At 33.1% G+C, this 20,284-nt stretch overlaps 1 protein-coding gene across 1 annotated transcript; it reads left to right on the top strand.

The window, feature by feature from the left end:
• The first annotated feature begins 6,870 nt into the window (after nucleotides 1–6,870).
• On the top strand, nucleotides 6,871–12,910 carry LOC120092213 (pre-mRNA-splicing factor SLU7). The gene is made up of 11 exons (XM_039050454.2): nucleotides 6,871–7,037; nucleotides 7,687–7,756; nucleotides 8,035–8,198; nucleotides 8,299–8,411; nucleotides 9,512–9,925; nucleotides 10,027–10,162; nucleotides 10,274–10,573; nucleotides 11,574–11,790; nucleotides 12,149–12,252; nucleotides 12,359–12,427; nucleotides 12,537–12,910. The coding sequence occupies exons 2-11, from the start codon at nucleotides 7,741–7,743 to the stop codon at nucleotides 12,612–12,614; spliced, it is 1,611 nt and encodes a 536-aa protein (XP_038906382.1). The 5' UTR covers nucleotides 6,871–7,037; nucleotides 7,687–7,740; the 3' UTR covers nucleotides 12,615–12,910.
• The last annotated feature ends 7,374 nt before the right edge of the window (nucleotides 12,911–20,284 follow it).

Genomic DNA, 20,284 nt, shown 5'->3' with positions numbered 1-20,284 from the left:
ACTACTTGACTTTGCACATTTAGATGTTTTTTATTTTACCACAAACCAATAAGCTTAATATCCCTGGTTGTCTTTATGTAACTTAACCATGTATATAGTGACATACAAGCTGATCATGTCTTAAGTGACAATAAAAATAGTTTGTAGTATATGGATATAAGAGGGAAACCTTATCCTGGTAACACTACGGATGCGATCCACTTTGTGGAATTGTTACAAATGTTGTGACTTGTCACAGATGATATAATCCAGATCATTTGTGTAGTGGACATGCAAGCGGGGGCGTTCTATACAAAGAGTTTATATAAGACTTAACATCGAAGTGTTAATGTCTTGTCATATAACACCGTTCATGATTGAGACTTCACTTCACTAGGATGACCGTTGGTAACATGACCTCAATCCTGAGTGAGTTGGGAACTTCTACCATTTTGGGGATTTGTCTGATTTAACAGCTGGGAACTCAACTTCACAAGATGAAATTCTCTCTTTCCCCAAAGTAGGGGTAAGTAGATAGATTGCTCTCTTAAGGGTTGTTCCCGGGGCTTGAATGATGTGGCGCCATGCACCTTCTCATGGCCCGAGAGGTGTTCACACATAGTAGGACTATGCTGTATTGTTCATTAGAGGGATCAGTGGTACTTAAGGAGGAAGATGTAATTATAGGGGCAAAACGATAAATTGGCCTATTGTAATGACAAGTATCTGTGAAGGGTCATCTGTAAAGGGTCCGCTTCCGCTCGTAGGTACTCTTGAATAAGATTTCCTTCAATTGGTATTAGAGAACTCAATTTTCTTATATTCCAATTCATTGTTGTAAAAGAATTGCAAATACGTTCTTGGTGTGTGCATTTCTACATTGTTTAATCGTTAAATTGTTGTGGATGTGTGGATTTATGGATGTTTTCATGGATGTTAGCCTCAGTTTGATTTAATTCTTTTACATTTGCGGTTGTTTGTAAAGGCCTCTATACTTTTGGGCATTAATAATCATTATCGAGTCTGTAATTCAAAGTCTGTTTGGGTTTTGAGTCGTTCGTGAAGAAGATTGAAGCAAACATTGTGGTTTTTCGAGGAAGGAGACGATCAAGGGTTGATTGTGTCGTGCAGACGATGGGGTACTCGATCACTGTTGATCACATCGATTAGATGATGGAGTATGCGATCAAAGATTGATCACATCGTGTCGAAAATCGAGTACGCGATCGCTGAGTATCGAGCCGTGTAGACGATGGGATGCTCGCGTATCATTTAATGTGCACGCGTACTAGACGATCGTTTAGGTCAGCAAACTTCATCGCTTAGTAACTGACTAAACGAACGCTTAGTAATACAAGGTAAATCGTTTACCTGTCACCGCTTTAAGTGATCTCATAGACGATTGTTTTGGTCAGCAAGCTTCTTCGCTTAGTAACTGACTAAACGATGGCTTAGTAAAGCAAGGTAAATCGTTTACCTATTACTACGTTAAGTGATCGCATAGACAATCGTTTTGGTCAGCAAGCTTTATCGCTTAGTAACTGACTAAACGATAATTTAGTAATGCAAGGTAAATCATTTACCTCTCGCTGTGTTAAGTGATCACATAGATGACCGTTTTGGTCAATAAGCTTCATCGCTTAGTAACTAACTAAATGATCGCTTAGTAACACAAGGTAAATTGTTTACCTGTCGCTTCGTTGAGCGATTGCATAGATGATTAGGCTTCATAGCCTCGTTGTCATCTATGTGATCGTTTAATTTTGCTTCTATCGTCTAGTATGTTCTGGACGATCGTCTACCAATGATGTTACTACACGATGGAGTCCTCCTAGCAGTTCAAGATCCGGTTCACTTGTGAACCGGTTTGCTTAATAAAAAATGTAATAAATAAGGTTACAAATTATAAAACCCTAAAAAATTTAGGGCATTAACCCCAACATTAAGCAATTTGAATCTTCAACTTGAAGTTGGCATTTACTTAGTTCAGTTATGCCTGCATTAAATAGAGATTAAAAACACTCTAAATTTTGCAGATGGGTATGAGGTGAGTTGCAGAAATCTGTTTCTGCAGAAAAAGTTTTTTCATCACCTTCAAACCCATTTTTTCCTTGAGAAATTCACTCCAATTTGGAGTTCCACCATTCAAATTCAAGACTGAAAATTGTAGATAAGATCTCTTGGTGGTTCACTGAAGAATTGGTGTTGAATTCACGAGAATAGCAGTTTGGAATTGAAGGAAATCGGACATAAGGATTTCTATGAGCAGTAGAAGGATCGTTCCAAATTTCATTCGTATATGAACAACCACAATTATAATCAAGAAAGAGAAACAACGGTCTATGCATACAACGAAATGACAGAATGTTTTTCTACAAATCAAGGGATAAAATTAACATACCTTTGAAGACTCATCTTTAAGATCCCTCGATCACGAACGCTCAATCAAATAGCAACACAGCAGTCGCAAACGCGTGAACACTTTGACCACTACACTGCATGATCACAGTGATCATGAACTCAACGATCACCTAGATCACGGACACAACGAACGGCCTCCACAAAACCTCGATTAATGTTAAGTTGAGTCCGACACCACCACAATGGCTACCTTAGTATTCTTGGTGTGAGAATCCAGAAGTGTTGGCTCTGTGTGGACTTGGTTAGAGGAAAAGACCGAAGGAACAATCGTGTAAATGATTGAACAAGTGGGAGATGACAGAGGTCTATTGTATAGACGATGCCCAATCGTTTAACAAAAGCTATGCTATTGTTTAGCAGAAGCTGCATGATCGTTTAGCTAATCGACCAGCTGAATGACTATCGTATAGACACACTGCACGATCGTCTAGTCTCTCTTCAGCTGTCGTTTAGTAAAGACCATTACACTGCACGATCGTCTAGTCTCTTTTCAGCTGTTGTTTAGTAAAGACCATTACATTAAACACTCCCTTATAAAGGCCATTACATGCAAACGTACAACTTTGAGTTTAATGAGAATTTGACACTAAAAAATCCATTAACTCAAAAAATGGGATTTATTAGGACAAGTGTCTTCAAATGAAGACAACACTTAGCCATGCAAAAGTTGGCATTTCCCACTCACAATGTTGGATTTTTCCACTAACTTGGTTAAAGTTTGATTTTCAAAGTTCAAAGTCAACAAATTTGACTTTTTGACTTTCAAAAATCAAAAGTCAATATTTTAACTTATATTGCATTTTTTACCCAGTCAACAATTTGACTTTTAATGCAATTTTGACCAAATCCATTTAATTTTAAAATTAATTATAATAATCAATTTTAAAATTAAATTAATATTAAATAATTAATTAAACAATTTGATTGATTTAATTTGATATTAAATCCAACATTTATCCCAATTTATATGAATCACTATTCATAATATTGATATTTAAATTCCTATTTTCTCTTCTTTATATTTAATTCACAATTAAACATTAGGTTAAATATATTGTATATATTTAACACTTTGATCCAAAAAACAAATTTGAACACTTCAAATTCGAACACTGTTATAAGGTTTAGTCTGATATGAGCTAGTAGGAGGACCTCATGGACCTACAGATCATGGGCTCCAACGATCCGCTTTTAACCAGCTAAAATCTTTAACCTAATTAACCACCATTCGTCAACTACCGGGTCACTCCACTAAAGCCCAGTAATTGCACTCTTCTCACTGTGTATATATTATATTCACTCAATATAACCATGATTAGTAAGTGAATCATTCACAGTTTTTTCGTAATAACGGCTGGGTCAAAATCTATTTTACCTCCGAGATTACATCTTGCTCCTTAAGTCCCACCGATCCTCTAATGAAAAATTGGTTTTTGATCCAATCACTTAATCGAGTCCCTCTCAAGGCAATGAGAAGGTGGGGCCCCTTGTTCAAGACCCGGAATCAACACTTAGGGGAACAACCTTTCTATTATCCCTAAAAGCGGGTAGAAATGAATTCCGTCTTACACCCTATGTCCCCAGCTATCTACCCAGTCTTACCCCTGAACTGGGAGGCTTATTGAGTCTGTATTATTGAGTCAATTCTCACCCATGCAAATCTAAGGATAATCCCGAATAAACATGAGTTCATAGTTAGCTTAGGATTAAGGTCGAGTTACCTAGGTCATCGCTTTGAAATAGTCAGTCTTAAATAGTAAACAACGTTATAAAGTAAGAGTGAATTAATTCTTGGTCCGATCTTATGCAAACTCATTGCATAGGATGCTCTCACTCCTCATATCAATACATGAATGAATCAAGATCGCTTCTTTTGTAGCACTTGACAACAAATTGTAACAACTACAGAGTGAGTTGCATCCAATAGTGTTACTAAAATAAGATACCCAATCTTATTCATATACTATAGACCGTTTTGGCTATTTACTGAACTTAATCCACTCTTATGTCTCCACATAAAGTTCATGTATTCATATAATAGCCATGGATCTTTAGTTTATTGGATTTAGACTTTACAAGTGCAATTCACATATTTAATAACAGTTTTATCAAATAAACATCAATAACATCTTTATTGATAATAGAATATGTTTAACATTACAAACTGCGAGTTTTAGGACATACAACCCAACATTGTCCATGCTTCTAACGCATGGCTTCACCCTCAGCCACATTTAGCTATACAAGCATCACCCTTCTTCATGCCTTTAGTGCTCAACTAACCTCAAGATGCTTAGGCTACCTCAACAAAACCTTCAACGCAAGGCTTCCATACTTAACCAAAATTGCTCTCCTTAACCAAGCTTATCTTTACCTTTATTTAGCACCCATGAGTTTCATTCTCATCACTTAGAATATTTGTTCCTTCTTTAATCTTTCTCGAGCTTCTTCTCTACAAACATGATATTAACTCATTCTTAATCTTAATAAGCATACTAATTAACATACTTAAGCAGAGAAAATAGGGTTCGGGGTTTACATAGATCTTATTTACTAATTTTTGAGTTACCCAACATGTGGAAATGATCTGAGTTTCTTCATTAAAAAAGAATAATTACAATAAGAAAAACAACATTTTGAATATATAAAGGTTAACATCTACCAAGAGGAAAAAAATATAGAGACGCATAAAAAAAAAAAAACGACATTATGTCTACATATTTTCAAAGTCAAAGGAAAATACTTGATATTCCATCAATTCTGCCAATTTTCTCTTGAAGAAATTCAAAGAAGTCAGCCACATCCAAATTTGTCACATGGGATGTGTTAAATATGTCATTATCCTGGTATGCAAAATTTGCTTCCACGTTTTTCTCTTTTCCCTTCAAGAATGCTTGATAGATATCAATAAGTGTTTTGACGTACAACAGGTACATGACCAATGCCCAGTTGTTTCGCATCGGAAGCATTTATTTTCAACACTTTTTGAACTCTTATCTTGTGGAGCTTTTCTTTTGTAATCATCATTTTGTGTGGTTCTTTTGAGATTTGAATGACTAGAATGACCACCACGAAAATAATAATTATTTCTTTATCTGCCACTGTCAACCTTGACCATGACCACGACCTATACCACGATTATTATTAAAACTCACAACATTCACTTCAAGGAATGGTGTCATCTCGGTTGGTCGAGATTCATGATTTTTCATTAATAACTCGTTATTTTGTTTGGCCACGAGAAGACATGAAATTAGTTCATAACATTGTTTAGAACATTTCTCTCTATATTGCTGCAGGAGCATATTCGAGACATGAAATGTAGAAAATGTCTTATTTAACATATCAACATCAGTAATTTTCTCTCCGCATAACAACAGTTTCGAACTGATTTTAAATAATGCACAATTGCAATCACTTACTGATTTGAAATTGTAGCCTCAAGTGCATCCACTCATAACAAACTTTAGGAAGAATAACTGTTTTTTTAATGATCATACCTCTCTTTCAAAATTTTTCATAAGATACGAAGATTTTTTATTATAAGATACACCATTTTCAATCCTTCGTGGGGATAATGACGAAGGAAAATTATAACTTTTGTTTTGTCTTGACTAAGTGTCGTATTTCCTTCTTTAATAATCTCTCCAACATTAAAAGCATCCAAGTGGATTTCAACATCAAGTACCCATGACAAATAATTATTATCGTTAATATCAAAGGCGGAAAATTCTAATTTTGTGAGATTTGTCATTGCAACACTATCATAAAATATTATATTAGAAATTTAATAGATATCAAATATGCAAAATAACATTAAATTTATTAGTTATAACGAGAGAGAAAACTTAAGATATCTTTAGGACCTACCTTTAATGAGAAAAATGATAGGAGCTCATGCTAATAACGTGTTGTGAATTTGAGGAACACAACGACACACAATGGGAACATGAATATGGAGAAAATATATTATAATAATAATATATAATAAAATAAATAAATATTAAAATAAATGTAATATAATATAATATATAAATATATAAAATAAATAAAATAACAAAAGATGAACTTCTCCACTTTCTCCCATCTTTTTAGATTGATCACACCAAATGCCACTATTTATAGAAAATTTGACAAGTAGAAGGTGGATTACATGAATACCAGTAATGTGTAATCTGGAAACACATGAACAACACATGAGTAATGAATAAGTGATACATGACTAATAGACACTAATAACGAACATCTCTATTACACCTAATTTAACACACACATATATATAATAGATAAGATATTATAGGGTATTGTTTCACGGAAGCTATTTTTCTGTAGATTTTTCTTGGCAATTTATTCCAATTTCTCTTCCCAGGCCCAGCTCTTTTCCCTCTAGCAGGCCAACCCAGCCCATCCTATGCAGCCTGCGGCCCAGCCCAGTTCCATTGATATAAAAAGAAAAGATGTATTCATAAATCATAGCAAAACTAATAACCATCATATTTCTCTTTTTCTCGATCTCTCCCACGCTAACCGCCAGCTCCACCTTCGTCATCGGCACCGCCACACAATCGTGCCGCCCCGACTAAAACATCCGTCACGCTCAGAGCCTCTCCAGTTACTTCTCCATCTCTCAGTCTAAGGTACTTTTCTCGATTCCTATCCCTGTGATATCTGCAAAATTGTCGTGCGATTATGTTTCAAACGGAGGTGCGATTAATAATGGATTGTTTAGGTTAATCCTTCAAAACCGCTTCGATTCCGGTATTAGGCAAAAACTAGTGAAATCAGATCTGTGTTGTAGGTTGGGTTCATCTCATCTTTTTTTTTTTTTTTTTTTTTTTTTTTTATAATTAATCTAAAAAAACATTATATACTATTATTCACCTCCTATATTATGTATTCCTTTTGAAAGAAATATAAATTAAAGGCAGTGTAGATGAATGTTTTACATCTACCATTCCTATTCCACTTTCCATTCATAAAACGGCGGTATCTATTTATTCTCTATTGTATTGTCTATTCGCTTATGTTTTCTTTCGGGTCCTTTCTGGGAAGATTGACGTAGTCAAGTGAGTTTCTAAGGTTAGTATATACCTATTAATTCAGCTTTTTAAGCCATAATCATATGCAAGAATTTTTTAGGGTTTTACTTATTTTTCCCCATCTAGGAATCTCTCTCCTTTACCTTTTTGTATGAATTTTCTTGTAAGATTAAATTTCTCTGTGTTTACCTAAATCCGTTTCCATAACTATATCACTGACCTTCGTTTTCTCTTCTTCTTTGGTTAGGGTTCTCAATAACTTCGGCGTTACTCTCAAATATCCCTTCTGTTTCCGCTGAAGATGGCTACTGCATCAGGTATGTTACGAATTGCTATAATTTTACCCCAAAAAAAGAGATCCCCGTAGAATTATGAACATAGCCTCACGTTTCTTTGTCCTGTCCGAGGGCAGAGCGGTTCATCTCAATTTTTTTTTCTTCCTCCCTATAATGAGCTGTGAATTATTGAATAAAACGTGGTTTTGGTTCTCTTTAATATGTTGGGTGATGGCGGTTATCCTGTTAAGTTAAAGTAGAAGAGTGCTCCCACTTTATTATAAGACATTGTTTTGATCGACTCTCCTGTCGTGTTGCAGTTGCATTCAAATCTAGGGAGGATCATCGCAAACAACTAGAATTAGAGGAAGCACGTAAAGCAGGGCTTGCACCAGCTGAGGTTGATGAAGATGGGAAAGAAATCAACCCTCACATTCCTCAATATATGTCCTCTGCACCTTGGTATCTTAATGCTGAGAGACCAGTAAGTCTCTCTCTCTCTCTCTCTCTCTCTCTCTCTCTCCCCCTTTCTAGATTCTATGTTGGTGTTCATGATGATTGAATTTCTTTGGATTTTATTGCAGAGTTTAAAACATCAAAGGAAATGGAAATCAGATCCGAATTATACAAAATCCTGGTACGACAGAGGTGCAAAAATACATCAGGCAGACAAGTATAGGAAGGGTGCATGTGAAAAGTAAGTCAAATGAATCCCTCCTTGTCCTATGACTTTGGTCGTACTTAAAGTTACTACTAAAAATTGTTTTTATATAAAAGTTGTACTAGTAATGGGACATTGAATTAGGATCTTATTTTGTCATTCTATATTTTACTGTGAAAAAAAGATGTCCTTCATGTCCTTCATATTTGTGAGTTAGAAACTTAGATTCTCTAGAATGTGGAGGGCTAAGTTTTCTGTAAGGGAAAAAAACTATTGTTTTCTCTCTTGCATGTGGATTTAGTATGTTTACGTATTAGTGCCACTTTTTTCTCTGGCATGCTTTTGTAGTCTTTAGGCAAACATTTAAGTTAGTTGGACCCTGTTTCTTTCAGGGTTTTCTCTGCAGGCACGGTTTTTTGAACGTCCTTGTATTCTTTTTTTTTTTTTTTTTCATTGAAAGTTGTTATTCCTATTAATAAAAACAATGCTTTTATATGGTTGTGTGACTTTCTATGGGAAGAAGGAATCTTTAAAGTCATGGTCTATGGTTGCATAACTTTTTCTTGACGTGTGTAGTTCATTCATAATCATGGGTTTATGAGTGCGTTAAAAACTCATTTCAAAATTGAAGATTTTAAAATAGATCATATTTCAAGCACGATTTTTTTGGCATAAACATTGGTTGTTTAGGATTTTAGATTGCTCCATTTCTTTAGCTGTCCGCAAAATGAAAGAAAATCTGAAAATAAAGATTGAATGCAGATCCTGTAGTCCACTTGCTAGGATGTTGGTTATGTTGGCTGCCTTCAGGCTCTAAATTTAATTATTTTGAAGATGAGTTTGCTCTATGATTTTCTTCCAACGTGCATGGATGTAGTTCAAATTGGTCACCCAGGCCTCACCTGCAAATGCATGATCTAACAATGACATTAAAATTTTATTTGTTACTGTACGAATAGGTCTAGTCGAAAATATGATGGCTTTGAACAGTGATTTTAACTTGGTTTAGGTTTTGCGATATGCGGAAATTCCCTCTTTATATAATTTTCCTGACCTAGAGTTTATATTAATTTTCTGATATTGTTTAATTTAGTTTCTTATGACTTATGTGTCACATTTATTTAATGTTTGTCTAGTTGTGGAGCAATGACGCATAATGCAAAAGCATGCATGGAAAGGCCCCGAAAGGTAGGAGCCAAATGGACAAACATGCACATAGCACCAGATGAAAAGATCGAGACGTTTGAATTAGATTATGATGGAAAAAGGGATCGTTGGAATGGTTATGATCCAGCAACCTATGCTCGTGTAATTGAGAGGTATGAGGCTAGAGATGAAGCAAGGAGAAAATTTTTGAAAGAACAACAACTAAAGAAATTGGAAGAGAAAAATAATAAGCAGAATGAGGATGCTGAAGTTAGTGATGAAGATGAGGATGAAGATGATTTGAAGGTTGATGAGGCAAAGGTTGATGAAAGCAAGCAAATGGACTTTGCAAAAGTTGAGAAGCGTGTTCGTACGACAGGTGGTGGAAGCACGGGAACTGTTAGGTATGCTTTTTTATATTTTTATGTTTGTTTATCCTTTTATGTCAATTTTGCTTCACTCTTTTCTAGGGCACTGTTGTACTAATTATGTCTTCTCATCTTAGGAACTTGCGTATCCGGGAAGATACAGCCAAATATCTTTTAAATCTCGATGTCAACTCGGCTTATTACGATCCCAAAACTCGGTCGATGCGTGAAGATCCTCTTCCTGATGCAGATCCAAACGAGAAATTTTATGGAGTGAGTATCTGAAATAGAGGATCATGGAATTTCTATTTGCTCTTAGTTTTAACTATTTAAGAGTTATATGTTCGCATGGATCTAATTTTTTGATCACCTTTGTTAAAATAGGGTGATAACCAAAATAGAATCAGCGGGCAAGCTTTGGATTTCAAGCAACTCAATGTGCATGCTTGGGAAGCATTTGACAAAGGTCAAGATATCCATCTGCAAGCTGCTCCATCACAAGCCGAACTTCTGTATAAGAACTATAAGGTTATTAAAGAGAAATTGAAGTCACACACGAAGGATGCCATCATGGAGAAGTATGGGAATGCTGCTGCGGAGGAAAAGCTGCCTCGGGAACTTTTATTGGGACAGAGCGAGAGGCAAGTTGAATATGATCGTGCTGGCAGAATTGTTAAAGGCCTGGTATTGAATCTATCTTTTTTATATTCCTCAACAAAGGACTGCATTTTCATGGAGCATATTTAACCGACTTTGAGTTAATATCTGGTTTTGTTTAACAATAATGTCATTTCTGTCGCATGTCTATTTTATTACTTCTGCTGAGCTCAATATGTAACTATATTTTATTTTCTGTAACATGTTTCCACACTTTATCAGACATGATTATTTGGAGTTATGGAACGAAGAGTCAAAATTGTTTTTCCTGTTTTCGATTGGTTCAGTGCATCTGGATGTGGGTTGTGGGGGTTTGGGGAGTGAGTTAAGTGGATAAGAAAATACATGTATGCATGATTAGTTGTATTCTAATGAGGGGATTATGGTCCTGTTGTCTATACATATTTTTCATGCAACATGGTATTTGCTTGATAATTTGAGTATATTAATCTTTAGCCACTATGCTGGGATCCAATGATCCACTTTTAAGAAAAATATGTTCTTCTCGTATAAAAATAATAATAATAATAAAAAGAAAAAGAAAAACATGTTCTTGATAATATGAGTATAATAAATGCCATGTTTATCCCATAATTTTTAAAATACATGCTATGTTGATCCATTAATTTATAAAATAAGTGTCATGTCTAAAATTTAACTCATTAGGTCTATCCTATAGTACTTACTAATTTCTGATTTAGCAATGTTATCTTCTAGTGCCTCTGATCGTGAGTCACAAGGTGATGTACCTTTAAATTGTAGTAATCTGAGCCATATAGCCCAAATTTGGGCCGCCCTTCAATATATTTTACCTGTCCACACAATCTCAAATTAGACAGTTGGGCCACGAGTTTTTGTTTTATGTACACCAAGAGTTTTTGTTTTTGTATTTTGCACATCTCATTCTTCTCATTTTATCGCGTTGTCTCTATGCATGTTTTAGATGTGTGAGAGAAGCTTAAGGTTTGTAATTACTGATATCAAGTGAAGGATGTTTACTTTCTTCTTCTTTCTTTCCCCCTTGAAGGAGATGGCTCTTCCCAAAAGTAAATATGAGGAAGATGTTTTCATTAACAACCACACGAGTGTTTGGGGCTCATGGTGGAAGGATCACCAGTGGGGTTATAAATGCTGTAAGCAAACCATCCGGAACAGTTATTGCACTGGAGCTGCTGGAATTGAGGCTGCTGAGGCAGCAGCTGACTTAATGAAGTCTAATATTGCTCGTAAAGCAACTTCTGAAGGTTAGTACTTACCCTACATTGGAACTGGTGATATTGTTTTTTGAAAAATGGAATCTGGTAGCCTTCTTGCATGTGGTAATCATGTTATGGTTGCAAATCGTGGCTCCGTGCTAAATGCATGTATGGTTGGTAGTTTCTTTTGGTGACATTTTTCTTCTGTTAGCAGATGTTGGGTCTGGTACACTTAATCAGATGTCCATGTGTCCGTAACATTTAATATATATTGCTTTGTTAGATATAATACTATTTAGAAGTATGTTATTTTTCTCTTCATGGTACTAAGGTATGAAATCGTTCAATTGAAATCGGTCATTGGTTTTCTTTCTTTCTTTTTTTTTTTTTTCCTACAACACTCTAGATACACCAGCCCCAGCAGAAGAGAAAAAGCTGGCTACATGGGGAAGTGAAGTACCTGATGATATTGTCCTCGACCAGAAGAAACTTACTGAAGCTCTAAAGAAGGTATGACACTTTTCACCCCTTCTAGCAATAATATCTCATGTTATCATCAGATTTGACATGCATTTTTTCTCTGTTGTTTCTTACCTGAGTTTTTCTGTTTTGCTAGGAGGATGAAAGAAGGAAGGAGGAGAAGGATGAAAGGAAACGTAAATATAATGTGAGATGGAACGATGAGGTATGTAATTTTTTTCATAGCTTTAATCAATAGGTTTCTTTGCAAAGTTTGAAATGCGAGTTATGCTCATTGTTTGTTTGGCATTAAAATAATGCGATGCTTTGTGCAGGTAACTGCTGAGGACATGGAAGCGTATAGGATGAAGAAGGTACATCATGATGATCCCATGAAGGATTTTCTCAACTAAATTAGGACATTCATGTATTGTAAATATTAGTCGGGAATTGTCTGTGTTTAACATGGAAGGAACTAGTCATCTGAGCGTTTTGTACTTCATTTCAAAGTGTAATTATGAAGATATGAGTTTGTACAACTAATTGGGTTGAATTCAGAATTGTGTATTGTGAAGCGCGTGGATCAGTTTTCTTTGTTTAGGGTTAATAGCAAAATGAACACATCTGTAGATATGGAATTCTAACTCTGTGAGCATTAACAACTAACTCAGGTTGTTTGGGGTTCAATATAAGATGATATATTCCTACATCCTATATCATCTCAAAGTTTAAAGGTCCATTATCTTATCTTATCGATTTTAATTGTTTGTGGGTTCATTTTCGAAACGTGTTTTGTATCTCATTGTCATTTATTTTCCGTGTATCGTATATCATTTTAGTGTTTAAACATGCTCTCATAGTCGATTGTTCATATTTGATCAATCATCAGAATTCTTCACATCTTATATCATCTTAGCATTTCAAATAGTCCCACAATGATATGTGTTTTTCTCTAATTATTTTATCTATAAGATGTCCAACCTTGATTCTTTATATAATACTTAAATTGTCAAACACGTACATAGTTGCAACAATTTAAAAAAATCACATACCATATTAAATATATTTATTGCTGCTTCTGTTTTGTTGTCAATGGCATATAGGTACTGTTTTTAAAAATCAATTATCTGAGAGAATGTTTTTAAAAATCAATTATCTGAGAGACAATGCTTTTAAGTGATATTAAAGGGGCGTTGAGAGTTATTATAGTTTTAAGGCGTTAAGAGTTGGTTATAAGGCGTTAAGAGTTGGTTATTAGTCTTAAGTTATTATAGTTAGATTATGATAGTTTGCGTTTAGATTTTAATTTGGATTATAATAATATGTTTTTTTTTAAAATAAAAAACTGTAACGAATAGTATGTATGGGATGGTTGATATTTTATAACTCTTGATTTTCTCTTTTCAAAGAAAAACACGATCTCTTAATCCAATTCATCTTTAAACTATAGATCTCTTCTTCAGCTATTTGTTTAACCATTTTATCTTTCTTTTCAAGTTTTACCCCCAATGTTTTTTTAACTCCTCTTTGCTCTCTCCTTCACCTCAACCAATGACTTTTAAAGACTCTAGAAAGCAAGAGTGGTTTACCAAAAACATGGATAGCTCCATCCAATGATTTTAAGTCTATTGGCATCACATATGTGCACACGTCAAACTCTTGTGTCTCATCATTCAATCTATGTGAGTCTTGAATTTTAGTTCATTTTGACTCATTTCGTTATCTCTCTCTTTCAGTTTTTTATATTTACTATTGTAAAATAATCCATATAAGATTTATAGTGTGAATTTTTTTTCTCATTTGTTTGACTTTTAAAAGTATAATAGTTAGCAATTGATCCTTATCTCGACTATACTACCATTTCCCAAACTAGAATCGTCCAAGCATCACCATTTTCTAGGTTGAAGGTAAAGATTGTAATATTTGTTGGTTGTTTTCCAAATTTGTCTTCAAGCATATTCACTCTTTTTTTATATATGACTTTGTAGGCGACTACAATTTGTTTCACTCTAACAGTTTGAAGTACCGATGCATTAAAAACATAGGAAATAACAAAATACCCTTAATTTGTGAGTAAATGTGGTTTTCAGATGTGAGTAGATTTAGTCTAAATTAGAGACTTATGACATACAATGTAATGCATGAGTTTTGGAGGGCCATTTTGATTTGTTGAGCTTGATGGTTGTTCTCCAACCAAATATGTTAAGAAGGACTGTACCCTTGTGTAAGTTGTAAATGTAAAATGTATATTTGGAAGTATTTCTGTTTCATTATGCTCAACTATGAAGAATGATGAAAATGAGTTGATGTTGAATTATATACAAAATTAATTATTTATAATTTTATTATATATATTAATGTAAAAAAAAAAATTCAATATTGCAAAACTCATAAACTTACATCACCTTCCACAACTCAAATAGTGATGTTATGCTTGCTATGAAAAGTCACTTTACTATGATGAAATTTGTTGAACTTACTAAGGTCATTGTCATGTTTAATGGAAGGCTAGCATTTTCCTTCTTTGGGTCAAAACAAATTCTCTAATTTTTTTCAAACGTTCTGGTTGGAAAAATTAACTTGCAAATGAAGTCCAAACTTTCGTTAATAATTTTATTCGAGATTTTAATCACAATGGTTGCTCTATCCATAGCTTCCTTTGAGTTAATCATAAGAGTAATGTTAGCACATGACTTGGATATTCAACAATTTGGCTTAAAGACCACCTCTGAGTAGATTATTCTACCCTTTTTTTCTAATTTGTTTTGTCCAGATTCTCTTTTGTTTTCTTTTACTATACTTAAAAACTTGTGAATATCTCTCACAATTTAGAATTGAATATATAACGTACAAAAACACATGCTACAACTCTCTCTCTATATATTTAGGATCAACCCCAAACTAACCATTATATTTTATATATTTTATTTTTACTTTTCTTAAATGGTCAGAAAAATGAATTACATAAATTATAATTTAAATAAAAAATAACTATTATGTATGAAATAAATACAAAAGTTGAGGTCTTAATCTCATTTTTTTTTTCTTTTAAAGTAAAAGCATGGAAGACGAAACATTTGTTTCTAGTGAAGATGAAGAGTTTTAAAATATGTCATAGGTATTAGATCTTTTAAAATTTCAAATTGAATCCCTGTAAGTAGACATTTTCCTTTCTATAAAAAGAGTTCCATGTATTTTCAAAATAAAAAAAAAAAAATCAAAGAAGAATTTTTAAAAGTATTAAATTCCACTAAGTCTCACAAATATGTAAAATTTTGTAATAGTAATTTATAGAACGAGAATTTACTTTTGTTATGTTAAAATCATGTATTAGTTTTTATCAATCATACATAATTTTTTTAAAAAAAGTTGTTATAGATTTTAATTTTGATGAGAAAAAACCGACAGAATCTAGTATTTATATAAATTACAAAAAGTACTTTATAATAATATAAAACATTTCTTCTTTTCATTGGTTATATAGTCGAGTTTGTAAAAGAAAGTTTTATTTAGAGTTTCATTTATTATGTACTATAAAACCTAGAAAGTTAGTTTTTTTTTAAAATTTATAGTGCATCAAAATAAAATTTCAAATTACCATTATAACTCATGAGATTTGTGTTTGCAATTTTCTGATTGATTTGAACTATGAATTTCGTAGTTTTTCATATTCATATATCAATTGAATTATGTTCGCTTTTTGTAATTACAATTACATTGAGCTAAGTTATTTAGCAGCCAACTTAAATATAAAGTCAAGCTCCTTAGTTTTATCAATTTTGAAGCTAATTGTTATCGTTTTAAAGGTCAAAGTAGAGATGGACTAGACGATATAAAAGATCATACTAGTTAATCTAAAAACATCATAAAAAATCATAATCGATTAAGGTTAGAGCTTTCTGACTTGAAAATGGGAAAATCAACTTTAATATTTTGGGGTTGTTCACACAAGTTAGAATCTCTATCTTTCTATTTTTTTTCCTTTAATGGAAAATATCCAGGTCCACTTTTATACAAGGGGCTATTGGGAGAAACTTTCTCTTCCTATTTTGTCCATTTCATTTTAACGATTCTCATCGGTAACTTTGTCAATTTAAATTTTTTTTCTTTTTTAAAAAAAGTATCCATTAATGAATATATTAGTGTAAGTTGTGTAACCATTTTTTTTCTTTTAAATGAAAATAATAGTAAACTACCCCTTTAGTTCTAATCTACATGATTTTACATTAAAAAGAATTTAAAAAAAAAAATCATTGCCACAATTGTTATTGATGATTACTATAATTTCAATCCCACGAGATTTCGTATTTGTTTTTCAAATAAAAACCACTTCAATCCTACGATTTTGTTTGTAATTATTTTAGTTTTGTTCAATGTCATTTAATAGATTGGAATATGAAAAGACAAATATTTATCATTTAATTATTGAATATCAAAAGTTTTAGAATCTTACAAGTTTTAAAATCTCTCCATTTTCTTTCTTACAACTCTAAAAAGACTATTTTTCTCGTTCTCTCATTCCTAACCAGAGTTTAAGAGGTATATCATCAACTTCTTCTTTTTATTTTTATATTGTTGTATTGTTTTTTCTCTCACCTTTTCATTTTTTAGAATCTACACGACTATAAAAATGCTTCTTATTCTCAACTTCAAAGTATAGCATCAACTTCTTCTTTTTATATATATTTTTCTCACTTTTTCTTTTTTACACATAGAAATATCATCTTCTACTTCTTTTAAACAACAATATACATATGTTGTTTTTTTTTTCTTTTTGTTTGGTCTCGAATATTGGGGATCGAGACCAGGTTTGAACTTATGTATTGATTGTTCTACCTTCTGGATTGACATTGAGTTAATTAAAATTTTCTCATGCTAGAATTCAGGCCAGTGTCTCATATTTGTTGTTGATAGTAATGACAGAGATCAAATTGTTGAGGCTAGGGATGAATTGTACATGATGTTGGATGAGATTTTGCATACTAATGTCACTTTTTCTTTTTATAAATAATGTTGAATTTTATGTCCTACAACTCGTGGTTTATAAACAATAAGCTTATTTTGTTAATCAATATAGATGTTATTAAGCTTATTCTGTTAATCAATATAGATGTTATTGAAGTTTGATTCAATAAAGTTGTTATTGAATGTTTAAATTGCTAATTTCATTTTAGAAATAACTTGAATCCAATAAATTAAGATCCATGACTATTACATGAGTACTTAAACTTTTATGTGGTGGCATAAGAGTGGATCAAGTTTAAATAAATAGCCAAAATAGTCTATAGTATACGGATAAGACTGGATACTTTATTCTGGGATACTATCGGATGTGACCCACTTTATAGATATTACAATTATTGTAAGGTGCTACAAATGAAGTGATCCATATTTGTTCATGTGGAGACATGCGAGTGAGGGCGTCTTATGCAAAGAATTTGTATAAGATCGGACTAAGAAATAAGTCACTCTTACTTTATAACACTGTTTAATGTTTAAGACTGACTATTTCAAAACGATGACCTAGGTAACTTGACCTTAATCCTGAACTAACTATGAATTCTTATTTATTCGGGATTATCCTTAGATTTGCATGAGTGAAGGTTGACTCAACAATGTCGGCTCAATAAGTCTCAACTTTCAGGGGTAAGACCAGGTAGATAACTGGGGACATAGGGTGTAATATGGAATTCGCTCCTACTCGCTTTTAGGGATAGCAGAGAGTTTGTTCCCTTAAGTGCTGACTCTAGGTCTTGAACAAGTGGCTCCATCCTCTCTTGAACCGAGAAGGACTCGGTTTAGTGATTGGATCACAAACCAATTATTCATTAGAGGATCAGTAGGATTTAAGAAACAAGATGTAATCTCAGGGGTAAAACAACTTTTTAACCTAGCCATTATTGTGAACAAGAAGGGTTGACTTACTGATTATGGTTATATCGAGTGGACACAATTATTTCTGAGAGGAGTGCAACTACTGGGCTTTAATGGAGTGACGTGGTAGTTAACGAACATTGGTTAATTAGGTTAAAGAGTTTAGGCGATTAATCTCGGATCGTTGGAGCCTATGATCTGTAGGCCCATTAGGTCCCTTTATTAGCTCATAATAGACTAAATCTTAGAATAGAGTGATGGGAGAGTTTGAAACGTTCAAATTCGAATTTAGGGAATCAATAATTATATACAATATAATTACACGTTTAATTATTGAATTAAAAGAAATTAGAGAATTGGAAAATATTTAAATTTGATTTAAATATTATATACATAAATGATTCATGATTGAGAAATTTGTGTTTTATTAATTTAATATTTTATATTAAATTAATTAATTAATTATTTAAAATTAATTTTATTTGAAATTAATTATTAAATTAAGTTTTTTTTTTATAGAATTAATGTTTTATATTAATTATTGAATTAATATTGAATTTAAAGTTAATTTTGAAAATTAATTTCAAAATTAGAAAGAAAATTGAATTTGAATTGTTGAAATTCAAATTTTAAATATGGAAAAATTCATTAGTGGTTTAATCCAACTTTTAACATAATTTCCACTCACATTCCACCCAATTTCTCAAGTATGTGATGTCAAGGTATTGTGCAATTGAGATTGCATGAAGGACTTGGTTAAAACCAGAGTTCTTCAGTTGAGATTGGAGGGAGAGGCAGTGTAATTTTTGGCTAATAAATCAATTGAACAAGGGTTCTTCATTTCTGCAGAAAATCAACTCTCCCCATAAAAAATTCCCTTGAATTCAATTTATTTTGGGTTCTACCACCCAATCTAAGGTCCAAGGGAATAGTAAGGAATATCAAGTGGTGGTCTACAAGCTTTTGTTGTCAAGATTGAAGCTGAATTCGTGGATTGAAGAAGACCTTCAAAGGTATATCATCAAACCCCATTTTAAGTTCTTGAACATGCTTTCTTAGTTGCTAAAATTGATGAATTAGAGTGCTTAATGATTCTGTTTGCTTCAGTTAATTGCATGTTAATTCCAACAATTGATATTAGAACATGATTTAAGCACTTAATTCATGTTAATTTTAGCTTGGTGAGTGATTTTCATAGATTGTATGAAAATGGTTGCTAATATGGATAAATTTAGTCTTCACATTTAAATTCTCTTCAATTAAGTGTTAATTGTTGTAATTAGCTCTTTGTTTATGGGTCTTAATGTGTGGATAAGAGTCTATAAATTTATTAGAGTCAATAAAGTTGCAGTTAGGTTGTAATTGAAGAAAGAAGCAAGAGAGGTCAGTTGCAGAATTTCAAGTTTGAAGCTATTGCCAGGCAGCATTGCAACGCTACCCTTAGAGCATTGCAACACTGCTCATCAGACAACCCAGAAATGAGAAGGACAACCCGAAGCGTTGCAACGCTGTGCTCGAACCTTTCCAGAAACACGCACGCGCAACTCAGCCGATTTGAGGGTGAACCGTTTTGACCGGTTCATTTCATGATGGTCAGGTTCAGCCCCATTTTGGTCGGTTTAACCCGTTTTGGTGCTTTGGAGGTTTGGTTCGGGTCGGTTCGTGAGAACCATAAGCCTTTTAAAGGATTTTTTAAATTATTATTGTAATAATTTAGGCTATTTGCTTGCTTGGAATGCCAAAACTAATCCATATCAGTGTGTGTTTAATTATTTATGCATTATGAATATATGTTATAATTAAATAAATATTATATGTGCATATTGAAGGAACTTTGATTAGAGCACCAATGAGCAGAAGTGGATCGTTCCAAATCCCATTGAGAAAGAACACAAACAATTACAGTCTAAATAGAAACGATTATGCATATACTATAAATTACAGTATGCTTCTTTAAAAGAATGAATAAGGGATAGAGTATGTAAACCTTTGAAGAACTTTTTTTCAAGTATCCCTCAATCGTTCAGCAACTCGTTCAACAACACGAACCCGAATGCAACGATCAGAACTTGATCTCAACGAACGACTGGATGAACCTTGATCACAATCGAGTTCAACCCGATTCTCGAACCTCAAACAAAACTAGAACACCATCACAAGAGTTACCTTGGTATTCTCGATGTGAGAATCCAGGAGTTGTGGGATCTGT

The sequence above is a fragment of the Benincasa hispida genome, chromosome 1 (genome assembly GCF_027475165.1).
Source record: "Benincasa hispida cultivar pf3 chromosome 1, pf3_genome.v1.1, whole genome shotgun sequence".
Classification (NCBI taxonomy): Eukaryota; Viridiplantae; Streptophyta; class Magnoliopsida; order Cucurbitales; family Cucurbitaceae; genus Benincasa; species Benincasa hispida.
Note: the sequence above shows the minus strand (reverse complement) of the source record. Positions and strands in the feature narration are given on the sequence as shown.